This window comes from Epinephelus lanceolatus, chromosome 9 (genome assembly GCF_041903045.1).
Source record: "Epinephelus lanceolatus isolate andai-2023 chromosome 9, ASM4190304v1, whole genome shotgun sequence".
NCBI classification, from domain to species: Eukaryota; Metazoa; Chordata; class Actinopteri; order Perciformes; family Serranidae; genus Epinephelus; species Epinephelus lanceolatus.
Window position 1 is genome coordinate 6,760,244 of NC_135742.1, and position 22,047 is coordinate 6,782,290.

At 40.5% G+C, this 22,047-nt stretch overlaps 1 protein-coding gene across 1 annotated transcript in view; it reads left to right on the forward strand.

Moving 5' to 3' along the window:
- LOC144464340 (protein unc-13 homolog B-like) overlaps nucleotides 1-22,047 on the forward strand; it is a 182,616-nt gene that overhangs the window by 42,711 nt on the left and 117,858 nt on the right. The window contains exon 3 of the mRNA XM_078171067.1: nucleotides 4,351-4,450. Within this exon, the coding sequence (XP_078027193.1) occupies nucleotides 4,351-4,450 (100 nt within the window). The remainder of the gene's footprint in view (nucleotides 1-4,350; nucleotides 4,451-22,047) is intronic.

Here is a 22,047-nt window from a genome sequence, read left to right on the forward strand (position 1 = left end):
GCATATTCTTTTTGACTGTTTGCAGTGAATGTTTCAGCATAAAACACATTTTTGTCATCTCTTCTCACCGTCTTACTTTGGTGAATACATGCTTTATGTCGAAACCTTAGTTATTGCATCTTGTTAAAAAGTTCTAATTAAAACCATCATCCTCCAAATATCTTCTATGCAAGTTTAAAATCCACTGCTGTAAGCTACAGCTGTGAATTTGCAGCCAGTACCCATAACAAAACATGTCTTGAATTTAAGGAGAAAAGTTATTTTGAGTTAGAGAGCAACTGTGAATCAAACCCTTATATTTAATTAATTAATTTTAATTATCAATATTTATTTAAGAGCCTGAACTCAAACATTAATATTTTAAGAATTTAAATTAAGTTTCACTCATTACTGTTTTTCGCTGATGAAGAGGAGGAGATAATTTGTTAAGAGATTCATTAAGATTTCATCAAGTCTCAGAGCTTTATGAATCCAGGTATTTTACCGACTTGGAACCACAACCAAATTGGAAAGTGGGTACTGGAACCAAAGCCTGGCCGTAATGTATTCATTAATGCAGCTGAATGATCATGTCCCTCACCTCATCTTCACCTCAAATCCACTGACGCTGTCCTCAGCTCCACTGGCCCTCATCAAAAGGAAGTGGTTGTAAGATTGAGAACACAGTGATGTACCAGGACATGAATACACACACCGCATACGCACTCAGTGTTGTGTACATTGGGATCTGTGTCCATGTGAAGAGCAGGCTACTTGATGCAGGTAATCAAGCAGGGATTAGGTGGTCAGTGGCTCAAACCTCCTCGGTTTATGCTGATTATGCTGATCATTGAGTTGGACAGAAGGACACACACACACACACACACACACACACACATACACTTGTATTTGCCTCTTAGGAGGACATTGGGTTGAGTTCCTCCTTTAAGGACAAATGTGCTGCACAGTTGCCAAAACACAGCTTTTATCTGCTGTCTAGAATAACACCACTGTAAGTATTGTCTGATCTGACCCCTGTTAGCAGGATGGGATTGTTTGTCATTGTCTTCCAAAACTGATGAAAATCACTGTTATGAAACTGAAAGTTTGCCAGCACTACTATGGTTATATTTCAGGTTGATTTAGGCTGTTTTCAGACCCAGAGTCGTCTCCTTTGGTCCGAATCAGAGACTAATTTTGTCACAAAGTTGTATAATTGCCTAGAGTTGGTTCGTGTTCTCACGGCAGCATTTACAAGCGGACCAGATCAAATGCCTTGCACAAGAAAGCTGCTCTTGATTGGTCAGAATTTCCATGTGGGAAAAATCCAGGAAGTGAAGCAAACGTTGAAGAAGAGTACACTTGCAAGATAAATGTGACACTTTCTAATGTCACAATGGAGGGACAACTACGCAGGTTGATTTTAGCGCTGCTCATCGTGGACTACATTGCTGTCATTGTTCATTTTAGTCAAACCATACAGTTTGAAAACGAGGTGCGGCTCCAACTAGAAAACAATGTTTTGATGCATTGGATGTGCTGAATGTGCATATTAAGGCAGTACAGGAGGAGGTGCACATTAATAATCCTCCAGGACTGTAACATGCTCATGTTTAACCCAAACAATGTGTCATGTGACTGCAGTTGGTTCACATCCAGGTCGGAACACCTTCTCACTACAAACGATCCGCACCAGAGTTCGTTTGTAACCGGACCGAGACCACCTCTTCAAGAAGGTCTTGGTTGTTGTTGTTATGGTCAAAAATAATAACTACATCGTTGGGGTTGGTCAATGATGGTGGTCATGGTTCAAACAACGTTGACCCTGAATATAGTTTCAATCAATATTTCATTTAACCATACAACAATGTCACACTACTTTCTAGGGCCATTAGAGGTATTTGTCACTGGTATATAACCGTAAATTGTTGATGTAATGATGTTTTTCTTCTTCACGTTGTTGTCAGGAGCAAAGGAGGAAATCAGATGTAGTATATAGAGTGACAAAGTCTGTGTATAGGTCAGAGTGGTGGATGGGGCAAACAAACACAGGACTTTGACCGAGGAGACTGACTTTTGGATTTACACAGGACACAAACCCCAATGTTGAGTTATTTTAAGTTATGTACGTACATTGTGTGATGACATCCAACAATGATTCTTTTCCTAAAACTAATCTAACCAGTGAAGATATTAGAGATGTACCGATATCACTTTTTCCTTCCTGATACCGATTCCGATCCCTGAACCTTAGGTATCTGCTGATACCGAGTACCGATCCGATACCAGCGCGTAAAATAAAAATGGATGGGATATGAATTGTTGTATGTCTCAACTCCTAAAACTCTATGTAAAATATTAAGAAATGAATACATACTAGTAGAATTAATGCCATAAAACTTTTATTATTATTATCCAGTGTTGACACAGATCAAGACACAGATTAAAGTGCAGCCACACAATTTGGTAAAAAAGACATTTTAAAGGCTACAGTAGAATGCTTTTTAAACTCTGCTCCATTTCCATTTCGTTTGCCTGTAGCGTGCGTATGCGTAATGACGTGAGGCATTACGTGTTATCGGATTGGTCATAGGCTGTACTCACCAATACCCAATACCGCATTTTAGGCAGTATCGGAGGCATTTCCGATACTGGTATCGGATTCGGTACAACTTTCTCATGTTGATCAATGATGCTGATTCATGAGTGTTCTCCAGAAGTCAGCTTATAATAACCTGTTCAGCTGTGCCTTTTGTGACAGAGTTGCTCTTTTTTACTAGATTTCAACAACTGATGTATTTGAATCACTAAAAAAACACGAGATATGAGGAGCAATTCAGAAATCTGCAACCAGGCTACATCTTTGCAAGTGTGAATAAAAATAAATAAATAAAGAATGAATGTAAGTATACAGTCATTAGAGTGAAAGAGGACAAAGTTAAGGTGATGTATCCATTACCGTCAAAGTGCTCCACAGTGCCCACATTATGAAATAATAATCTCAGACCCTCAGTGAGAACAAGGAGGAACTTCCAGGAAAAAGAGGGTTATTATCTTTGCACCAGCTGACCTTTGTAAAATAACCAAATGTCGCTCAACATGACTGAATATGAATATATTAAGCTGGGATCAATGCCGAAAATGGACCAGCATCACAGAAAAGAAGGGAAAGGGTCATATAGTTCTCGGCGCAGCCATCAGTGTGTGATGAGAAAACGTAATGAGACTCTGGTTCAGTGTCTGAAGTGGCTTTCTGGTGATACAAAATGTTCCCCAGTTCAGCGCTCCTACAGTTAATTGTGACACCATCTTGCAAATGAGCATTATTAAAAGGCACACGGCTCAGTTATTTAAGGTGCAATTGTTCATTTCTGTCTTTGTCCTCCTGCTTTTGTCCTGGATGACTGAATATGGAGGATTCATAAGATGTTTTTTTTTTCTACCTTCATGTCTGCGCTGCATCTTTACATTTTACATCACTTAATACTTATAATGACGGCAATGATGTTTTATTGGAATTATTTGAATTAATTTTTGGGGGGTTTAGCAGTGTGTGGACAACACATTTAGTGTTGCTTCTAAAGACAGATTTACATGTTTATTGATCCTTTTTTATATCGGCAAAGGCATTATTATTAGTTTGTAGGACTCTGTTTGATGAGTTATGACTGGGGTGTTGATTGCCTTTAATCTCACTTGCGCTTCATCAATGCTTTCTGACAGTTCTGCACAAATGTGCTGTCCATGGTGGTTTACAGTCTTTGCACTCTTTGGTGATTTAAAGAGAAAAGCTTAATGTATTGCACAGGCCAAAATCTGCATAAGCTCTGTGTTTTATTGATATATCCTGCAGCTGTGCACACAATAATGTCTTTATCTCCTGTATAATGTTCAATTCTGCATGAAATCTCCTGTCTAACTGGCCGTGTGTGTGTTCCTGGTATAGTGTGTGTGTTCTTTAGTTAGTTCTGTCCTATGTGAGTAGTTTTAATTATTTCTCCCCTGTCTGAAAAATCCCTCATAGTCCATTTTTTAGCCTTAGTTTATCCCCCCTTCATCTTTTTATGAGCTCCAGAGATGCTTTACTGCTCCAGAAATAATGGCTGTTTACTGTATTGTTATGCAGATAGGGAATTTATATTTCCAGTACGTGAGATGGGTCACTGGAGTGCAAACAGGACAGAACAAAGGAAGAATAATATTTGTTTGTTGTAAAAGTATGCATAACAAAAATGACACCATTTTGTTCCTATAATGAACTAAAGCACCTCCGCACATTATTCTTTATAAGACTTTTACCCAAACAGCTATTAAATCAAAATGCAAAATCCAAACCACAGATTTTTATTTTTTTGTTCTCATCTTTTCCAGACAAGTTCAACGCCTACGTCACTTTAAAGGTGCAAAATGTGAAGAGCACCACCATCACAGTCCGAGGGGACCAGCCATGTTGGGAACAAGACTTCATGTTGTGAGTTTCACAAAAAAATTCAAAATTATTTTTAAGTAACTTCTGACAATAGCCGCATACAGTATAAACTTACTGTCGATATATGTGGCATTTAGAAACATCATACATGTAGTGATGTTTGTTTTGCCAAGGGCTGTATCCGACTCAGAATTTTGTCAATGGAATCAAAATTTGACTATTCATCGGTTTTCTTTCATATAGACCAGGGGTGTCCAAACTTTTTTGAATGGGGGCCAGATAAAACAACGTGAAAATACCTGGGGGGCAACTGATTCTCGCATCAAATGTTTTAAAAAAAAAAAAAAAAGTGAGACAAATGCAACTATTTTTATCTTTTAATGAACTACTACTACGTGATGCCTGTCTACAAAATGTATAATAGTCCTATCATTGTGAGGTGAAGGGTAAAAATGCGAAGTGATCTTGCTCGATTAACCATTATAGTGTAAAGGGCCACATATGGTATATTTTGAGAGTCAAGCCGAGGGCCGATTAAAATTGCCCCCCGGGCCAGACTTTGGACATGTCTGATATAGACTGTCAAGCAACACTTTGATGAACTGCCAGATTTTTTAGGGGGTTTAACAGGATGTTTCGGGTGACAGCATTGTTCACATACTATAGTAAACAAGTCAAGTTAGCCCTCCAAGCTAAGGAGTGCTAACTAGGCTATTTGGGGACCAAAATGCCCTCAGAAGTAAACTGCACATTGACTGCCAGTCCCAATGTCCTCAAACAAGAGTCCTAATGTCTTCAAATGAGTACTTCCCAATAAACAGCGTCTTATCTTGTAACTCTTGCTAAAATTGGTCAAATTTGTTGCCATATCAAACTACAAGCACTATTAATCACAAATAAACACGTTTCAACCATAACATGTGATCAGGTTTTGGATTTTGTCCACTTTTGTGCCAGGATTGGCTGCAGATTGACTTGGCAGAGATGGCTGCCATCTTGTTTTTACATGGTTTAGTGTATTGTGCTTTTACTACCATCAGATTACACAAAAAAGTGCCCATGAATGAGGACAACAGGTCTAAGTTCAGTAGAATAAAGTAGAAGGTCAAGTAAACCCAAAATGTGATGTCCTCACATGAGGACACAGGGTCTCAGGTGGCGAGGTCGGTTCAACGTCTGCCTGGTTGGCATGACTAACATCCGACACTGCGCTGTTAAATGGTGACAAAAAACTCAAACCGCCACTGCTCGACTCAGTTGATATAACTGGTAAAGACTGTTAGGTAACCTCAGCTGTATAATGCTAACAGTTAGCCCTGTCACTATATTGTGTCGAAGGCCAGACACACAGCAATTGTTCCCTGGTGCAGAGTTCACAATCTCAAAGCAATAGTCTTATGATAAACAGTGAGAGAGCTACAGCAATTACCCTATAAGTTGAACGTATACTGACGTTCAGATCAAATAATCATGCCCATCCCTACTGACTGATGATTTGATTCTTGACTTTCAGGGGGCAGCTTTAATTTTGCAATACACCCAAAGATTACATCTTCCACTGTAGGTTTAGACTTCTGCTTTTTTTAAAAGCAGAAGCCAGTCTTCATTCAGCAGTGTTTTTTGGATAACAAAAATTCAAAGTAAGATCTCTTCTTTGTCCAACCTATTTCTCCTAGACACAAGTGAGCTCAATGTAACATCAATATGAGATTCTGTCCATTTTCTCATACTTCTTAAATTCAGCTCGTGACAAATAGCCTACCTCTCGTCTCAGCCTGATTGTAATTCAAGGTCTTAAAATGCCCTTTCTCCTCTCTCACTGCAGTAATCTTTATTTGTCTGAAATAATCAACTCTTTAGATAACGGTAAGATCCAAAAGAAAACTTGACTGGCTTAAAAATAATTTCAGAAATTGGTCTCAGAGATCAAATTCAAGTCTCAGCTCTGTGTATTTGATTTGTTCTCAGAGTTGAGATACTTCTGAGAAGCCTCCGAGCACAACAAAAGAACTCCCTCTGAATTACTCTTTTGCTAATCTTTATTTCTCCTAAGGGGGGTTTAGGAGAAACAGATGATTATGATATGATTAGACAGAAAAAAGACTGTTTTGACGACACAGTGCTGTATATATGCACTCTTCACACATAATTCTCATGCAGAAAAAAATCTGTGTTACCATAGCTAAATGATCGTGTTCCTTTGTGTGTTCAAAAAATTCTTCAGCTTGTGTTTCTGCAGATTTAAATGTTGCAGGTTTTTTATGTGATGGCAATATATTTAAAAAAAAAAATCATTATCTCTTTGCACCAAGTTTAGCTGAAATGACTCTCGTCTTGGTTTCCAGTTTTTTCCAGTGCCTTTCTACTTTTTGGCCCAGTGTCACTTCTATATTAGCAGCAACAGCTTGTTCTGCACCAACCTCTTGGGATGTATTAAGACAAATGCAGAGAGAAATTGAGGCGTCAGAGTGTGTGTCAGCCCTTAGATGAATACGGGCCAGATATCCACTGCTAGCTGACTTGCTAGCTGGCTTTAATAGGCCTTACTGAAATTGAAAGGGAGCGTCAGCCGCCTGTGGGACTCCAGTCTGGCCGGCTGACACAGGCTACTAAATGGGAATTTGTGGTTGGAGCAGGTAGGATGGATGGAAAGTGAAATTACATGCCCAGCTCAGATAAGTGGATGAGTCAGTGATAAATCTAATGAATTGTCCAGTCCAGTCTGATTCCACGGGGAGAAAAAGTGCAGATGTAGAAATCCCACTTCACTTTTTATGCTGGCAGAAGTGGTGCTGCTTCTTGTGTCCACATCCATGAAGTATTATTTTGGGGGAATGTTTCTAGGGACTGTGTGGTCACCTGTTGGTGAAGAGACATGTACCCAGAGGAATATGAGAAAGCACTATGACAGCCTAACAGGCCTGATGTTTGCGGGCTTTGCTTAGATGGGGCAATTGCAAAAATGTTTTTTGAACTGCTCCCTTGTTTTTATTCTGTCCTCCAAAACAAAATAGTTTATGACAATGATGGCTTTGGCTTTGCTCTCTTCTCAACTAAATTGACTGTTACATTTTTCATAGTGGTGTCTTGAGGTTTTGTTTGTGTTTAAAGACCCAGACACACCAAACTGACTTCAGAGAACGAGTGGCGGCGGAGGCCCCTTGCTGCGTTGCCTAACATTGTCTCAGCCAAAAAAGTTGCACGTAAATACACGACAAAGACTGCAGTCAATGGTCAACTAGCATGTATGATCTGCACCTGTGTGAGAGGAAATAACTCTCCACACCAGCAGAAGGCGGTAGTCTGTAATCTTCTTTCAAAAAGGGAAACCAGATGTCTTGAAGCTAGTTAGCCAGTTAGCAATTTAATAACACAATGTGATGTTAAAAGAACAAAGTATATTTACCGTGTGCCAGGGAATAATAACACCATCCATCATGAAGCGTTTCTGCTAAAGAGCACAGTGGTGAAAGAAAAATAATGTTTGTTTTGGTCTCACTCCCTCTTGAATGTTACTGTTTGTTTACTTTCCTCACTTCTGTTTCTCTTCTAGTGTGCTGAGCTGAACTGCCAATCAGAGCCTGCGCAAAACTAATGTGACACAAAAACACATTTCCAACTGTTGTTGGTTAATGTCACTTTATTTGCTGATAGGCTAATGGCAGTCAACTACTAGGCCAATATCAACTGAAGCTGATGTTCGACCGATATATTGGTGCATTCCTACTCGAAGCGTATCTGTCTAAATATGAGAGGCCTCTTTTTTCCTTTAACAAAACTGTATTTAAATAGCCTTTTAAACACAAATAAACGTTAGGCATATACACTTATCTTTCTCCCTCACTGTCTGTCTGTCTCTCTCTGTGTCGCAAAGACAAACATGCGTTATGTATTGTACTGTACAGCAGACACAGATCCTTCCTGCTGACTGATCCCCCCCAGACTTGATTAGAGGGATTGGATAGATTGACTGTGGATCTACATGATTACATAAGACTCTCCTCCCCTCTCCCCTCCTCTCCATACTGCTCATAATCTCTGCTATTACCCAATCCTCTGTCAGATTTACTCAGACTCTTATTTCCACTTTCATCACGTCTCTGTCTTTTTGATAATAACTACTTACAGACATAGAGTACATACTGGTCTGTTCTTTCCTGTCTGTACACTGCTGAAGAAAGACAGGTGTATAATCCTTCACAGTACGAAGGTAATCTAGGCGGGTTCAGCTCCAGTTAAATGCCCTTGAATGAATGAATGCATGAAGGTTTTATTTCGAACATGTTAAAGTAAAAAATAAATATGACCATAATGATTGAAAAAATGTTGATGATTAAATACAAAGGAAACCCCAGGGTCTCCTATGCTAAATCGCTAATTAGATCCAAAGTCTCATTAGCAGCAGTCAGGCTTGATGGGGGGGCAGCAGCAGCGTGCTGCGTCGAAGCGCTGTCGGAGGTTTGAGTATGAATTTGATTTCCAGAATGAAAGGTCTCAACGATAGCAGTGAGTCAGACATGTTTGAAACAGCACAAGTGTGTGCTCAAAAGTATTTTTTAAATTATTTTTTTAGTGCATTTCACAAAGGAAAGAATCAGCGTAAAAGAGAGTGAAAAATGTCATCGAGCAATATGACGTGGTGGGGAAAAAATAAAACAATTATTTGTGCTGTCTCAATGTTTTTACGAGGATCAGATTTGCGTTATGAGGTATTACATATTGTAATGGTTGGGATATCTTTCATAATACAGTGTAGCTGTCTATCTAATATAGGTAACTGTGTTGTTTTAAAGCTGTGGTACTAGCAGGTTCAGAAACATATTCTTTCGCAGTTAAAGTGGCATTTGATAACCTTTGGCGCTAACTGCCCCTTTCAGTGGTAATTTTGCTGTGCCCTTTCTTGATGAAGTTTGAGTCTCTCTAGGTGGTCTATCTTTTCTCTTTATTTCCAGCCACAGTGGTCACAGCTCATGCTGTTTACCCTTTCACAAACTGTTGTTAGCACTGTGAAAATGTGGAACTCCACATCCTCTGCACTGTCGGATTTTTCCGAGTAAAACATCCAAGACACCAGGTCACAGAAGGTTCAATTAAGTGCATTAGGAGGCTTTTTTTAAACCACCATTATAAAAATGGACGATTGACGTCCCATGTACAAAGGCAATGTCCTTGCCGCAGCAGCCACAGATTTGATTCTAGCCTGCAGCCCTTTGTTGTATGCCATCCCCTCTCTCTCCCCTTTTCATGCTCAAAACTGTCCAATAAAGGCAAAAAGCCAAGAAAATAATCTTTATAATAGGGCGACATGGTGCTGCAGTGGTTAGCATTGTCGCCTCACAGCAAGAGCTCCTCTGTGCGGAGTTTGCATGTTCTCCCTTTGTCAGCATGGGTTTTCTCCAGGTACTCTGGCTTCCTCTCACAGTCCAAAGACATGCAGGTTAACTGGTGACTCTAAATTGGCCGTAGGTGTAAACGTGAGCGTGAATGGTTGTCTGTCTCTATGTGTCAGGCTGTGTGGGGTGTACGCTACGTCTCGCCCAATATCACTTGGGATAGGTTCCAGCTCCCCTGCGACCCCTAACAGGACAAGTGGTTACAGAAAATGAATGAATGATGGATGAATGAAAAAAAGGACAATTGTTACCTTACAAGCTTAGGCTAAACACCCAGTTAACAATGGTTTGCTGGAAATCACAACCCAACTACAGAGTGTTAATTGCCCTCTTCACACCAGTATCACACAAACACTGGAAGATGAGTTAATGAACCAGGATGCCAACAGCACAGGAGATAGTGTAAATAAATATGAAAATGAAGATAGACTGAAACTGGAATTTATCTTTGTTTGATCTGATGAATAAAAAGACTTTCAGCAACACAGGCAGTGTGCTCACACCCTGTCATCACCCTGAAGGTATCACATCAAAGTGTTTGATGCAAACGGGGCTCCAGTCAGAGCTGCATTGCTCAGAAACTGTAGTAAGGCGACCTTCTTACAGCTGGGGGATGAGAGACACTGAGGCCCTGCCAGATGTGCAGTCTGACCCTTAACCTGAGTCAACTGTGGGAATCAGCTAAAGTCGTCACATCTGTAAAAGAGCAGGTCGCTTAAGGTTGTAGTCCATCCTATCGAACCAGCTCAGATCCCTCGTCCTTTCAGATGGACATAACTTTAATAGCATGTCTAGATCTGACTCCACCCAAGTGCACAGATTTATTTGATGTGATGTCTATATGCCAGTCACAGTGTTCCACATCAGCTAAAGTAGACTGCATTAGAGCAATACCCCCTTTTTTAGCAAGCGCGGCCGACAGTGAGGCAAGGAGGAAGCGAAAAGCATGTTTCAGTCTATAAATCCTATTGTTTAAGTTCATAACTTGTGTTTAAACTGTGTTTAAAGTAAACATGAGACGTTATTTTACTTATACATGTCAAGAAATCATATGAAACATTTAAAGCTTTTACTCAGGGTTTCAAAAATCTCAGTGTCACCGGAAAACAAGAAGGGGAAACACTGTTTTAACTGGATTTCCTAAGTATAAAATCAGCTTATAATGCATTGTATTGATTATGTACACATAGTATTTATCTCAGGAGGTTTTGAACATGCTGTTTTCTGTAAATACTTAAAATTTTGAGTCGTGATGATGAATACAATGCAAAATATGAATTAACCATTCATGAAAATCATGTTTTTTGTTGAGAAAAAGGTCTATGAAGGCCAGTTATTGTCATTTTTCCTATCCCTATTTCTGTGTGAAGACTGTTCGTCAATTGGATTGGATGGAAAGAAATCCACATTGTTAAATATCCTAATCAAAAAAAAAAAAAAAAATGCTTGCATTTAGAGTAGAACTCCACCATTAAAGTATTTTTTATTTATTTATATTTATCAGGGCTCAATAAGGATTGCCCGGGGCAAGTAAAACTCATGGTCGGGCATGTAAACTAACAACTCACTTGCCCGATCGGGCAAGTTGCTAAAAATAGTAAAAGTTAATAACTAATTGATAAAATAAATGTATTTTAAAACGTGCTCTTCTGCTCTGATGCAGCGGTCTCTCTGCCTGAAGTCACATGCACAGCTGTGTAACAATGTCCTGCCCACAGCCCCCATTGATATTATTTTGCGCGACGGATGCTTCATATAATAACATAACAATATACTATTTATGGTGTTATGTCATCGTGTCATTTCTGTCTCTACATGGTCACGCGTTAACAATTCTCCTCTGCTCTCTGTATCGCGCACGGCGGAGTTCACCACACACAGGTGAGCACGCTAGAGCGGCTCGGGCCGCATTTTCCTGACCAAACCTGACCCTGAGCCCGGTGCAGTTTGTCAGCTGACAAAGTTATTGTTATGGACACTGTGTAAATAACCATCAACAGACTGCTGTTACGCACAGACAAACACGCTGCTCGCACAGCAGTGCAGCACGGCACTCACGCTGAGCTTGTGTTGCGTTCAGGCGTTGTCACGTAAATAACAACTTCCAACACTTAAATAGGCGATAGCACAAAACAGCAGCATGTCAAGTGACTTTTTACTTTATTATATTCAATAAAATTGTATGTTCCTAAATCTTGAGACACCTCATATGTAAGCTAGACAGACATTTCACCTGCTCATACTGTGCACACATGTACTGTATGTACTTAGTCCTAAAGAGCCCTTCTGGTGCCAGTAGATACACAGAAACATCCCAGCAGGCTGTGCTTTGCAAGCATACAAAAAAGTTTCACGCATGTGAAAATTATTTTTCATGCGTGTGCTTCACCTCCACTGCTACAACTCCATCCTAGGGGAAACACTGCTGTGTGCGTTTTGTGCAACAGGTGGATGTGGTAGTCTACTGGTAGAGTAGAGAGAGAGCTAAGTAGCGTTGAAGTAGAGTAGAGCAGGGCAGAGAGATGGAAGCAAAATATATTAAACCCGGTGTTAATACAGCAGAACTGGAGAGAGGGGTGAAAAATAAATAGAGGTGGGCATGGCTCAAGTAGGGCGCAAAATTATAGACGGAGAACGATTGACAAATTTTTCACTTTAAGCCCTGACACTGTCATTTTTGTGTAGGAATTAAGCTACAATACATGACATATGTTGTTTTAATTAATAAATACAGTGTGAATAAAGATTACATACCATAAAAATAACTGCAGTCTTTGTTATTTGATAGCCGCTTAAATTAAACAATTTTTATAGGGCAAGTAAAAACTGACTTCGGGCAAGTAGATCTCTGACCAACTTGCCCGACCGGGCAAGTGAAAAAAAACCTTAGCGTTGAACCCTGTTTATTAATTTTTTTAACTTGTTAAATTCCCTCTCTTTTATAGTGACCCATGGTGCGTTCATGAACCAGCCGAGTATGTCAGTGTTCTAAGCTTAAGTGCAACTAGATTATCTGCACTGTGTGCATGTGCGCGTGTGAAGGCACCAGCAGCTCGCCTACGTCACACTCTATATATGTGTCAGTCAGTCAGTCAGGTAGAGGCTTCCTGGTTGTGGGATTAGTGACCGTACTGCGGCATGCTGTCATTCTGGCCTGGGCGAATATACTGCAGATTAAGGAGGCAGCGGGTGACAGACAGAGCTGGATGAAGAGTGAAATGTGGTTTTCATTTCCAGTTTGACTCAAAGAAGAGTTTGGATTGAGCCTGGCTTGTGCTCACCCATCCTGCCATCCCCTCTTACTGCCCACAAGTAAATAAAAAAGAGAGCAGTATCAGTATTCCCTGCTGCACTCCGAGCTCTTCTCAATCTCTCCCCTGCTGATACCTCTCCGCTCTGTCTTTCTGACTGTATGCAGCTGGCTGTTAACCTTTCTGAAATCCTGATTGTTCCAGCTGCAAGCCTTCCATTAATGCTGGAGGGTTTAACACACACTGCTTTGAAGTGTCTCCTCTCCACATGAAGCACATTTTTAGGCAAATGAAAGAGAAGCTGATGCTTAATGAGGCGATGTATGTTTACATATATACTGGGTTCGTTTAGAAAAGGTGTTTGCAGCCAGGAAAAGTTTTCTTGCCTCAGACTGATGACATTTCACATACCTACACTCAGGCCTCAATAGTTTTTTGGCCACTGACCAGCTCACTGAAAGATTCATGTGATTTTTCCTAAAAGCAAACTGACAGTGTTTGTCAGGGCGGAGGAAAGTGTCTCACTCACTCTCCCCACTGACATTTATCTGGCTATTTTAGGATATGAAACATACACTGAAACTAACCCTCAAGGCTTATTTCTGTTAAGTGTTTCTTAGTCATATAAGCATCTTGGCTCGAGGCATGGTGTATCTGTTGATCAGTCCAACACTTCAGTCCAAAATTATATATCTTGACAAATCTTGGATGGATTGCAATGCAATCTGGTGTGCAGAGGAAATTCATGGTAGCGATGTCGTGGTAAAGGAACTTACCCTGTGGTCACTGAGGATGGCTCAGGAGCACGATATGCTGTATTACAGCCATTTTATGTCTTGGAAATTTCTCATTTTATCCTGATTTTAATGCTTTGTAAATAAGCTTTATTATTGGCTAATATTAGGTTTATTGTTGCCTTTTAAATGACAGATGAGTTAAGAACTTGTTTATTGTTAAATGCAGACCAATAAGGGGGTGCAGCATGTTTCAGCTGAGAAGCTGTGGTTGTGTCTACTTGCTATGAAATCAGAATATCTACAGAAATAACAATGTCAGCCCAAGGTATACTATTTGCTTAAAGTCTGAGGCACATAGGGAGCGAGAACGGACACGACAGTCTATGTGGGTTCAGTATTCATTTCTTCTCCATTGTTGTTGTTCAGCGATGTGAATGTTGGTCTTTGTGGAATTTGTTCCGTCCTGCCTCCACAGTGATTTGATGGCAGGGTAAAAAGTGACTGTGATGAGCAACCAAAGTTGAATATTTTTTAACTTTCAGTGACCACAAAAAAAGCGGCAAATGTACAGCGCTCAGAGCAGAACAGGCACTCAGCGCCTGGTCACACTGCTGGAGTTTGTAGCATAGTGTTAATACCATAGACTGTAAAAATAATGGACGTAGCTAGGTCACTACGACACTTGCGGCAGACAGCCTGTCACTCAAAGCAGCCACACCTTTAATTGTGCGTAACATCGAGTCTTATTAAAATGTAAGTGACGATTTATAATATTCACCCCCATACAAATGTCATAAATGTGAAAATGAGCAATATGTAGAGACCAGCCTCAAGTATCCATCTGAGGAACCATAGTTTTTGGCAGTTCCATGTTGGCTTAATTTTTTTGGCCCAGAGGTTGCTGCTTGGTGAATACATGGTCCTTTCATGAAAAAAAGAAAAAAAACATAGCTGTGGTGGATTTTGCTTCCCATCCCCTGCTGTTGGCTTGTCAATCCCGTGGTACAGCAATACTGTGGTTATGGCAGCAGCCCGTATTCATGGTCTCCAGAGGATGAATCCTCACGACTTGGCAAAGTCTAGTGAGATCAACAGATCATTTGTCCAACATGTGAGTTCATGACAGGGTACCTAGCAACATGCTAGTGCTGCAGTCTAGCAGGCATGTTACCCGTTTTTAAATAAAATTATGGAAAGAAAAAGGGGGGTTGTGGGAATAATGGTTCTTGGTCAGAACCTTAAAACCCTCGGCCAGGGAGAGAGAGTGGCCTGGAGTGGCATGCAGCTCTTTTGCCTCTCTCCGGTATCTCCCTGTAGCTTTTGCAAAAAATTATATAGAAATTAATACAGTTATTTTTTAACATTTTAATTTTCATTTTTTATTGTTGTAGGCCTTGAGTGATTCTTACATTCTTAACTGTAAAAATGTGTAGCCTATACATAGATTAAGAATGTTTTTACATTTCATTCATTTCAACTAAATGTGTGTCATACGGCATATCACCTTTTCCTTTAAATTTTGCCAAACCTCAGCAGCCTTGGCTTGTCTTGGATCTCCCTAGCTAATAGGGATGCACCGAAATGAAAATTTGTGGCCGAAGCCGAAGCCAAATAAAATTAAACGCTTGGCCGAATACCGCTGTTTAGTTTTTCATTAGTTTTTGCAGATGAACCCCCTCCAGATTAGTGTTGTCACGGTACCAAAACTGGGACCCACGGTATGATACCAGTGAAAGTATCACGGTTCTGAGTAGTATCACGATACCACAGCAAAAATGAGGCAGATGTGACTTTTGTCATTTATAAAAAGATAAATCACTTTTCTATAATACATCAATGATATTTCAATGGAATAAATTACTTATTGACTTATTCATACTTCAAAAACAGCATCAATAAGTGATTAACATAGGGGGGATCAAAATAAAATAAATAAATAAAATAAAAATCAACTAGCCACACTCCTCCACTGACAAGTTAAGAACAGTCCCTTCATAAGTAATGAACAGTCCCTAAAGTGCGGTGAGGTTTGTGGACCGTTACCTGCCACAAAGAGAGAAATGTGAACGGCTCGTTTCTCCTCTGACACGTCACATACCTGTGTGCTGCCACGGCTCAGCTGTCCAGGTACTACTGGGCAGTCATGACGCCAAGAAGAGGAAATTATTGGAGCCGGAGTTCTCCGTTGCTGGTAAGCCTTATCTTGCACCGTGGAGCACTATGGCCGCCGTATTTGACAGGAATACATTCCTGTCTGTGTCTGTGACCCCTGTTCAACCCACAACTGGCGGGATTCGCCTTTTGTTTCTGCTGCTGGTTGAAATCTGTACTCACACTGCGTGCTGAATGATTTATTTTGCTTGCACAAAACTTTTAGTCGCAAGTGCGAGTGCGGTGACGGACGGAGTAAAATATCGCCACACTGTCGACATTTTACTCCATCCGTCACCGCACGCTGTTTGATTGCGTCATCAAAACACGCCACTATTATTCGGCCTTGCTTTTCACTTATTCCACCGAATACCAAATCTGTGTTTTTTTGCAATATTCGGCCGAATATATTCGGTTACCGAATACTCGGTGTATCCCTACAAGCTAAGCTAGCTATGGATTCCAGATAAAAAAAAAAGTCTTGGAGAACAATAGAGAATTTAACAGTGCATGGACATACTCGTTTGCTTTCACCACTAAACCTGCAAAGTTTAAGTCCCAAACAGTCATAAAAAGGCCACTGCAGAGTTGGCACCTTGTGGTAAAACATATTAAGTACTTATTTAGACCTATTGGTAATGTTGAATTCAGACTGATTGTTACCTTCAGTAAAAGGCTCAAATATGTTTTGCGGCTCCGGGCAGATTTTTTGAGACCAGATTGTCCAGTTTATGGCTCTTTTGATAGTAAAGGTTGCTGACCCCTGCCCTAGGTTATCAGGCTGCTCCAGTTAGCATACTGAAACCATAGCTGACCCCAATGCCAAGTGTGAAATTTCCTCTGTTGACCAGTGTCCACTTTGTAAAGATAGTTCAGATGAACAAGTTCTAATAACTGTTAGGAATCTCATATTTTGTGCAAGCTGCAATATATCTGACTTGGTGTTAGATAACATGGAAGCAAAGAAGTTAGTATACCTCGCGTCAACTAAAGTTTATATGATAAACCCATAATTTAATGCTAATTTACCAAGCGCACACTATTATTTCTCCTTTAATTACCAACCCTGGGTACAATACAAGCATAGCTCAACACTAGGTAGCAACTCATTAAGTGTGTAAATTACACTCATTGTTTGTAATGATAATAACCACCACGTAGTATCTGATGGCGTACAATACTGCCAACTGATTGTGGGAGTCTTATCCTATCAATAAGTTGTGTTCCACATGATGTGACAGAGGCATTAATACCACTGAGGCTCAGATAAAAATCTTCACCTTGTTCAGTTTTGCTTCTTTTTTGCACATTAAATATTCTCTTAATTCCTCAGTAGTTCTTGAGGATCATGTGGGCACACACACATCTGCCTCTCTTGATTTCCTGTAACCGTGGCTCACCTGCCAAGCACCTGCCTCAAAAACCAGCCCCAATATTACACTGCAAGAATCCAATTCATTATCCTCATTTAGTAAGTGAACAAGACTCACACACACACACGCACGCATGCACGCACACACACACACGCACACACACACACACACACACACACACACACACACACACACACACAGAGTGGCTGCATGCACGAAAAAGTTTCACAGTTTTTGATTGAAGCCCTCCAAGGTGAATACATTTCCCCTTTATAATGAAAATGCTTTTTGTTTGAGAAAATGTTTTTATATAATTTAGAGAATGGCAGAAAACAACCTTTTACCACATTTTCCGTGACAATGAAATGACGAACACTGAAGAGTCTCAAACTAATGCTTATTTTCTAAAAGCTGAAACACCGGTAAGCGACCAGACGTTTTGTCCTCCACGGTGGAAAAGTTTCATATGTCTGAAATTTCCAGTCCTTTTAAACCCAATCCAATCATAGTCATTTACTCTGCAGCCTAATTATACTGCAGATTGTACCAGTTACAAGCAGAAACTAAATTACACAGATCACTCACTCAGTGTCCATCAGTCAATCAACATTTTGTGAGACTTTGCAGTTGCGAAGTCAACAATCTGTGCTGTAAAATCGCCTGGAAATTTGGTGCAGTTATAAGTGATCACAATGAGATAATTCCCTCATATTTTGGGTGATCCTTTGATTTGTCTTGTGCCACTGTCCATTAAATATCTCCCTTTGACCGACACTTTGGTCCATGGCAAAGTATTAAAATCTAATGGCAAGACATTACATTACATATTCATGCTTCAGAGTAATGAACAATGAATTCAAATGCTTTTGGTGATCTGTGAGCTTTGACCTTTCCTTCATTAGTACCAGTCAAATATTTCCACTTGTACAGGAAAAAATACCAATAGGTAGATTACATTGAAAGCTTTGTGAACGCCATTTATGTAATTTAGGAAGAACATTACTTTTTTTTGGTTCACTAGAAAAAGCAGGTGCACAATTATCAGTACATTGTTTGTTGAAATCAATATTGTAGTATCATGGGTTGTAATCAGGAGATGATGAGTTCATTTCTAACTGGCTATATGGTTTAGACAGTATTATAGACCCAAGACAAAGCTGACAAAGGTCAGGACATATCTATCTGCTTTATCAGCACCACAGAAAGCGCCATTGATTAGGCTACTTGCTGTAGCTCTGGTTGAGGATGAGTTTGTTGGTCACAGATAAACAGAGATCTGCGTGGGTACATGAGACCCTAAAAAAGAGGGTGGGTCATGCGGAGTACCACCAGTTGGTCCAGGAGCTTCTCCTCCATGATGGAGGTCTCCAGGCATATTTTAGGATGACTCGAGGGCAGTTTGACAACCTGCTGTCTGTCGTCGGGCTGTATAGCTCTGGGTATCCAGCAGCCACTACCACCAGTTTCTCCTCCATTGTTTACCAACTGTAAACTTGTTGTCATGACCACCACAGAAGGCCTGCCTCTCAAATCATCTGATTGGACAATGGGACAAAAGATGACGAAAAAAGAGGTGACGTGGGGCGCTTTTCCGCTTTGAGTTGAAGTATTTCAACTGGAGGAGTTCAGAGCGATCCGGCAAAACACCAGGCGCCTAGAGCGCAGAAACATGATGTCACAGCGCAAAAACTGTGAGCAAAATGTTTCATTCTCATTAAAAACTATTACAAAATGCCACCTCCAGCTGCTTAAACACTTTATGTGTGATCAGGGTTTTAGGCAACTCAGAAAATGGCACCCCACCATACTGCCAACTGATATGACACATACTGGTTTTGAACTTCCTGCAGGAAGAATGAACATGTAAGAGTCTGCCCATTCTTGTTTTCTAAAGCAGGCCATGTGAAACTACTTTTCCCCGATTCACTTATCGCTCTGACTGTTGTCGCTTGTCTCATCTGCGCTGTTTTTGCATCTCACTCACTGACTCAAATCCCAATACTTATTGTAACGTAGCATCTCATGAGATGATGTAATGCATGCAGTTGGCCTGTGAGTTTTCTGGGCCACCACACCAGTGCCATAAATGCTAGAAATGCTGCGCTGGTTAAAACAGAAATGCTCTTTCAAAATGTAAGAATTGTCAGTAATTTATTGGTTATAGATCCGGTTCTGGATAGGACAGTGTCTAGGTTTTGACCCAGACGGGCATGGAGAGAGATGGCAGGTTATCAAAGGGGATGCATTTTTATTATTTTGTTATCAAGGGGAGTGGCATCCCCACTCATCCCCCTCAAATCCACCACTGGCTGTAATGGACATTGAAAACTGGAGGGAGAGGTGGGGCTGCACTTCATTGTTGGTACATTAATTCCCATAGCTCCCAAGCTTTAAGGTAACACACTTGTGTCAATGCACCTGCTGAAACACCTGCACACCCATTTTTTCCTATGCGGGCCCAAACACTATTTGCATCTTTATTTTCATCTTGTTTGCATGTTTGTCACTATCAAACAGCAACCTGCAGGGCTGAAAATTGGAGCCAAAGGAAGTGCCAAAAACTGCAGTCAGCCCCCATAGACACCAATGTCAAAACGCCCAGTGGTACAGCAGAAATAAACGGTTTTGTACTCTTTAGCTAATTTTAACATTCATGACAACTGTACTCAACTCGACTCAACTTTATTTATATAGCACCTTTCATACAAACATGCAGCCCAAAGTCCCAAAGTGCTTCAATGAAATTTTACCTGTTTACATTTATTAAGGCTTGAAGTTATGTGTAATATAGGGCATGGCCACATTGAGTGACAGGCTTACTGCATGGCGTCACCAAAGTCTGTGAGTCAGATCCACCCCTTCCACAGCTCCATCCTCTCATTCAAATTTGGTCACTTCTCACCCCAAAAAAACAAGATGGCCAAAATGTTAAACTTGAGGCTTTAAAACACACTCTAAAAAACGATTCGTGGGGTTTTTGGATAACACTTAAAATAAAGATTTTTTTGAGTAGGATGGAATTAAAACAAATAAGTTAGACTATCTTAAATAAAATAGTATGACCACTAAATATCACCATAACTTTTGGATGAATATTAAGTTGATTCACCACAATTATGAATTTCGAGGTCAAAGCAAATCATGTTAGTTGTACTTAATGAATTGATTTTGTCAGATTATAAAAGAATCATAGGATTGACTCAATAACGCCAGAGTTGGTACTACTTAAAAAGATGCATGTACAGTAAATCGTTACCTTAATTTTTTAAAGTTAAAGGACAACTTCGGTATATTCCACTGTGTCTGTAGCTCTCTCTACTCGTGGGACAGCCGTTTTCTTGAGGAAGAGGTGTTTCGGGATTGGATGTCTTCTCTTCTTCGGCTTTCAGTAGTCATCTTGGGAGAAGTGAGCACTGCAAACCCGATGGTCTGCAAGGCACAGTGTCTGAACAGGAGTGTTAGCATCCATTTGTAGTACAACTAGCCACAACTTCAGCATCTCGCCGTCCGACAAAGGCAGCCTGTGAAAGCTGTACGGGCTGTTGCGCGACATCCTGTTCTTGCGTTTGGGAAAAAGGCCCGTTTATTTGAGCACTCCAAAAACTCCGGTAACACTCCAGAGGGTAGCACATAAAAGACTCCGTCCTCTGACTCTTCTAGCGTAACACACACTTCACACACACATACTCATTTACAGTACCGAGCGGGGACGCCCTCCCCCTCTCTGCTCCAACACTGACTGACAGCTGACTCCACTCATTCACAGTCACCACTGCCCCAGGGCCGCTACAATATGCTATCTACAGAGATAGCACTGGCGATCTGAACCGGTCAGTGGCAAAAAAAAAAGCACTTTTATACGGGACGCATTTGCCCCCATTACCGTTTTAGCTCGTTTTGTGCTTCAATACTGAACCAATTTTAGAATGAGTGGTGCCTATGAATCATACGCACACATACACATGGGGAAATAGAGCCCAGGTTGAAAAATACCGAAGTTAAATCAGTGGATTTAAGTCCTAAAGCCAATGGATGACATCACGGTAACTACGTATGTCCAGAACTTCCACGTTGTGCATGAATGCAACATTACTGCCACTATACATAAAAACCAAGAGGCTAAAAGTGTCCACTGGCAGATGTACAACTTCTAAAACAGTTTAACATATAACAGTGTTCAGGAGGTTACTGAAACATATGCATTAGTTTAATTATGTGTTTTCTCTTGTTGGAAGCATTGCTGATCTACTTATCGCCTAATATTTACCAGCAAGGCCTTTTACTTATTTTCAATGTTTAAATCATTTCCTGTTGTGAACCATTTAATCCTCGTGTAAACAGACTTGTTCTTGTAAATCAAACGATGCCACAATTCTGTCTCTCTATTTGTCCACTCATCCTGTCTCGTCTGTATTATGTAAATCTGACAGTTTGATACACACAGAATTGATAGCTGCCTCTGAGTGTGTGTGTGTGTGTGTGTGTGTGTGTGTGTGTGTGTGTGTGTGGGAGACGGCTGTGTGGTGGGTAGGTCGGCTGGTGGGATAAGGGGATAAGCAGTTGAATGTTGATCCCTCTACACTCAGGGTCACTAGGCCTCACGTGTGTGTCTCTGCTCGTGCATCCTTGGATTCAGTCTCTGTCTGTCTCAGTCATTTCTCCTCTCCTTTTTTTGCTGTCTGTCTTGTTATCTCTCCTTTTCATTCGTAACATGCTTTATCTTGCCACGTTGTT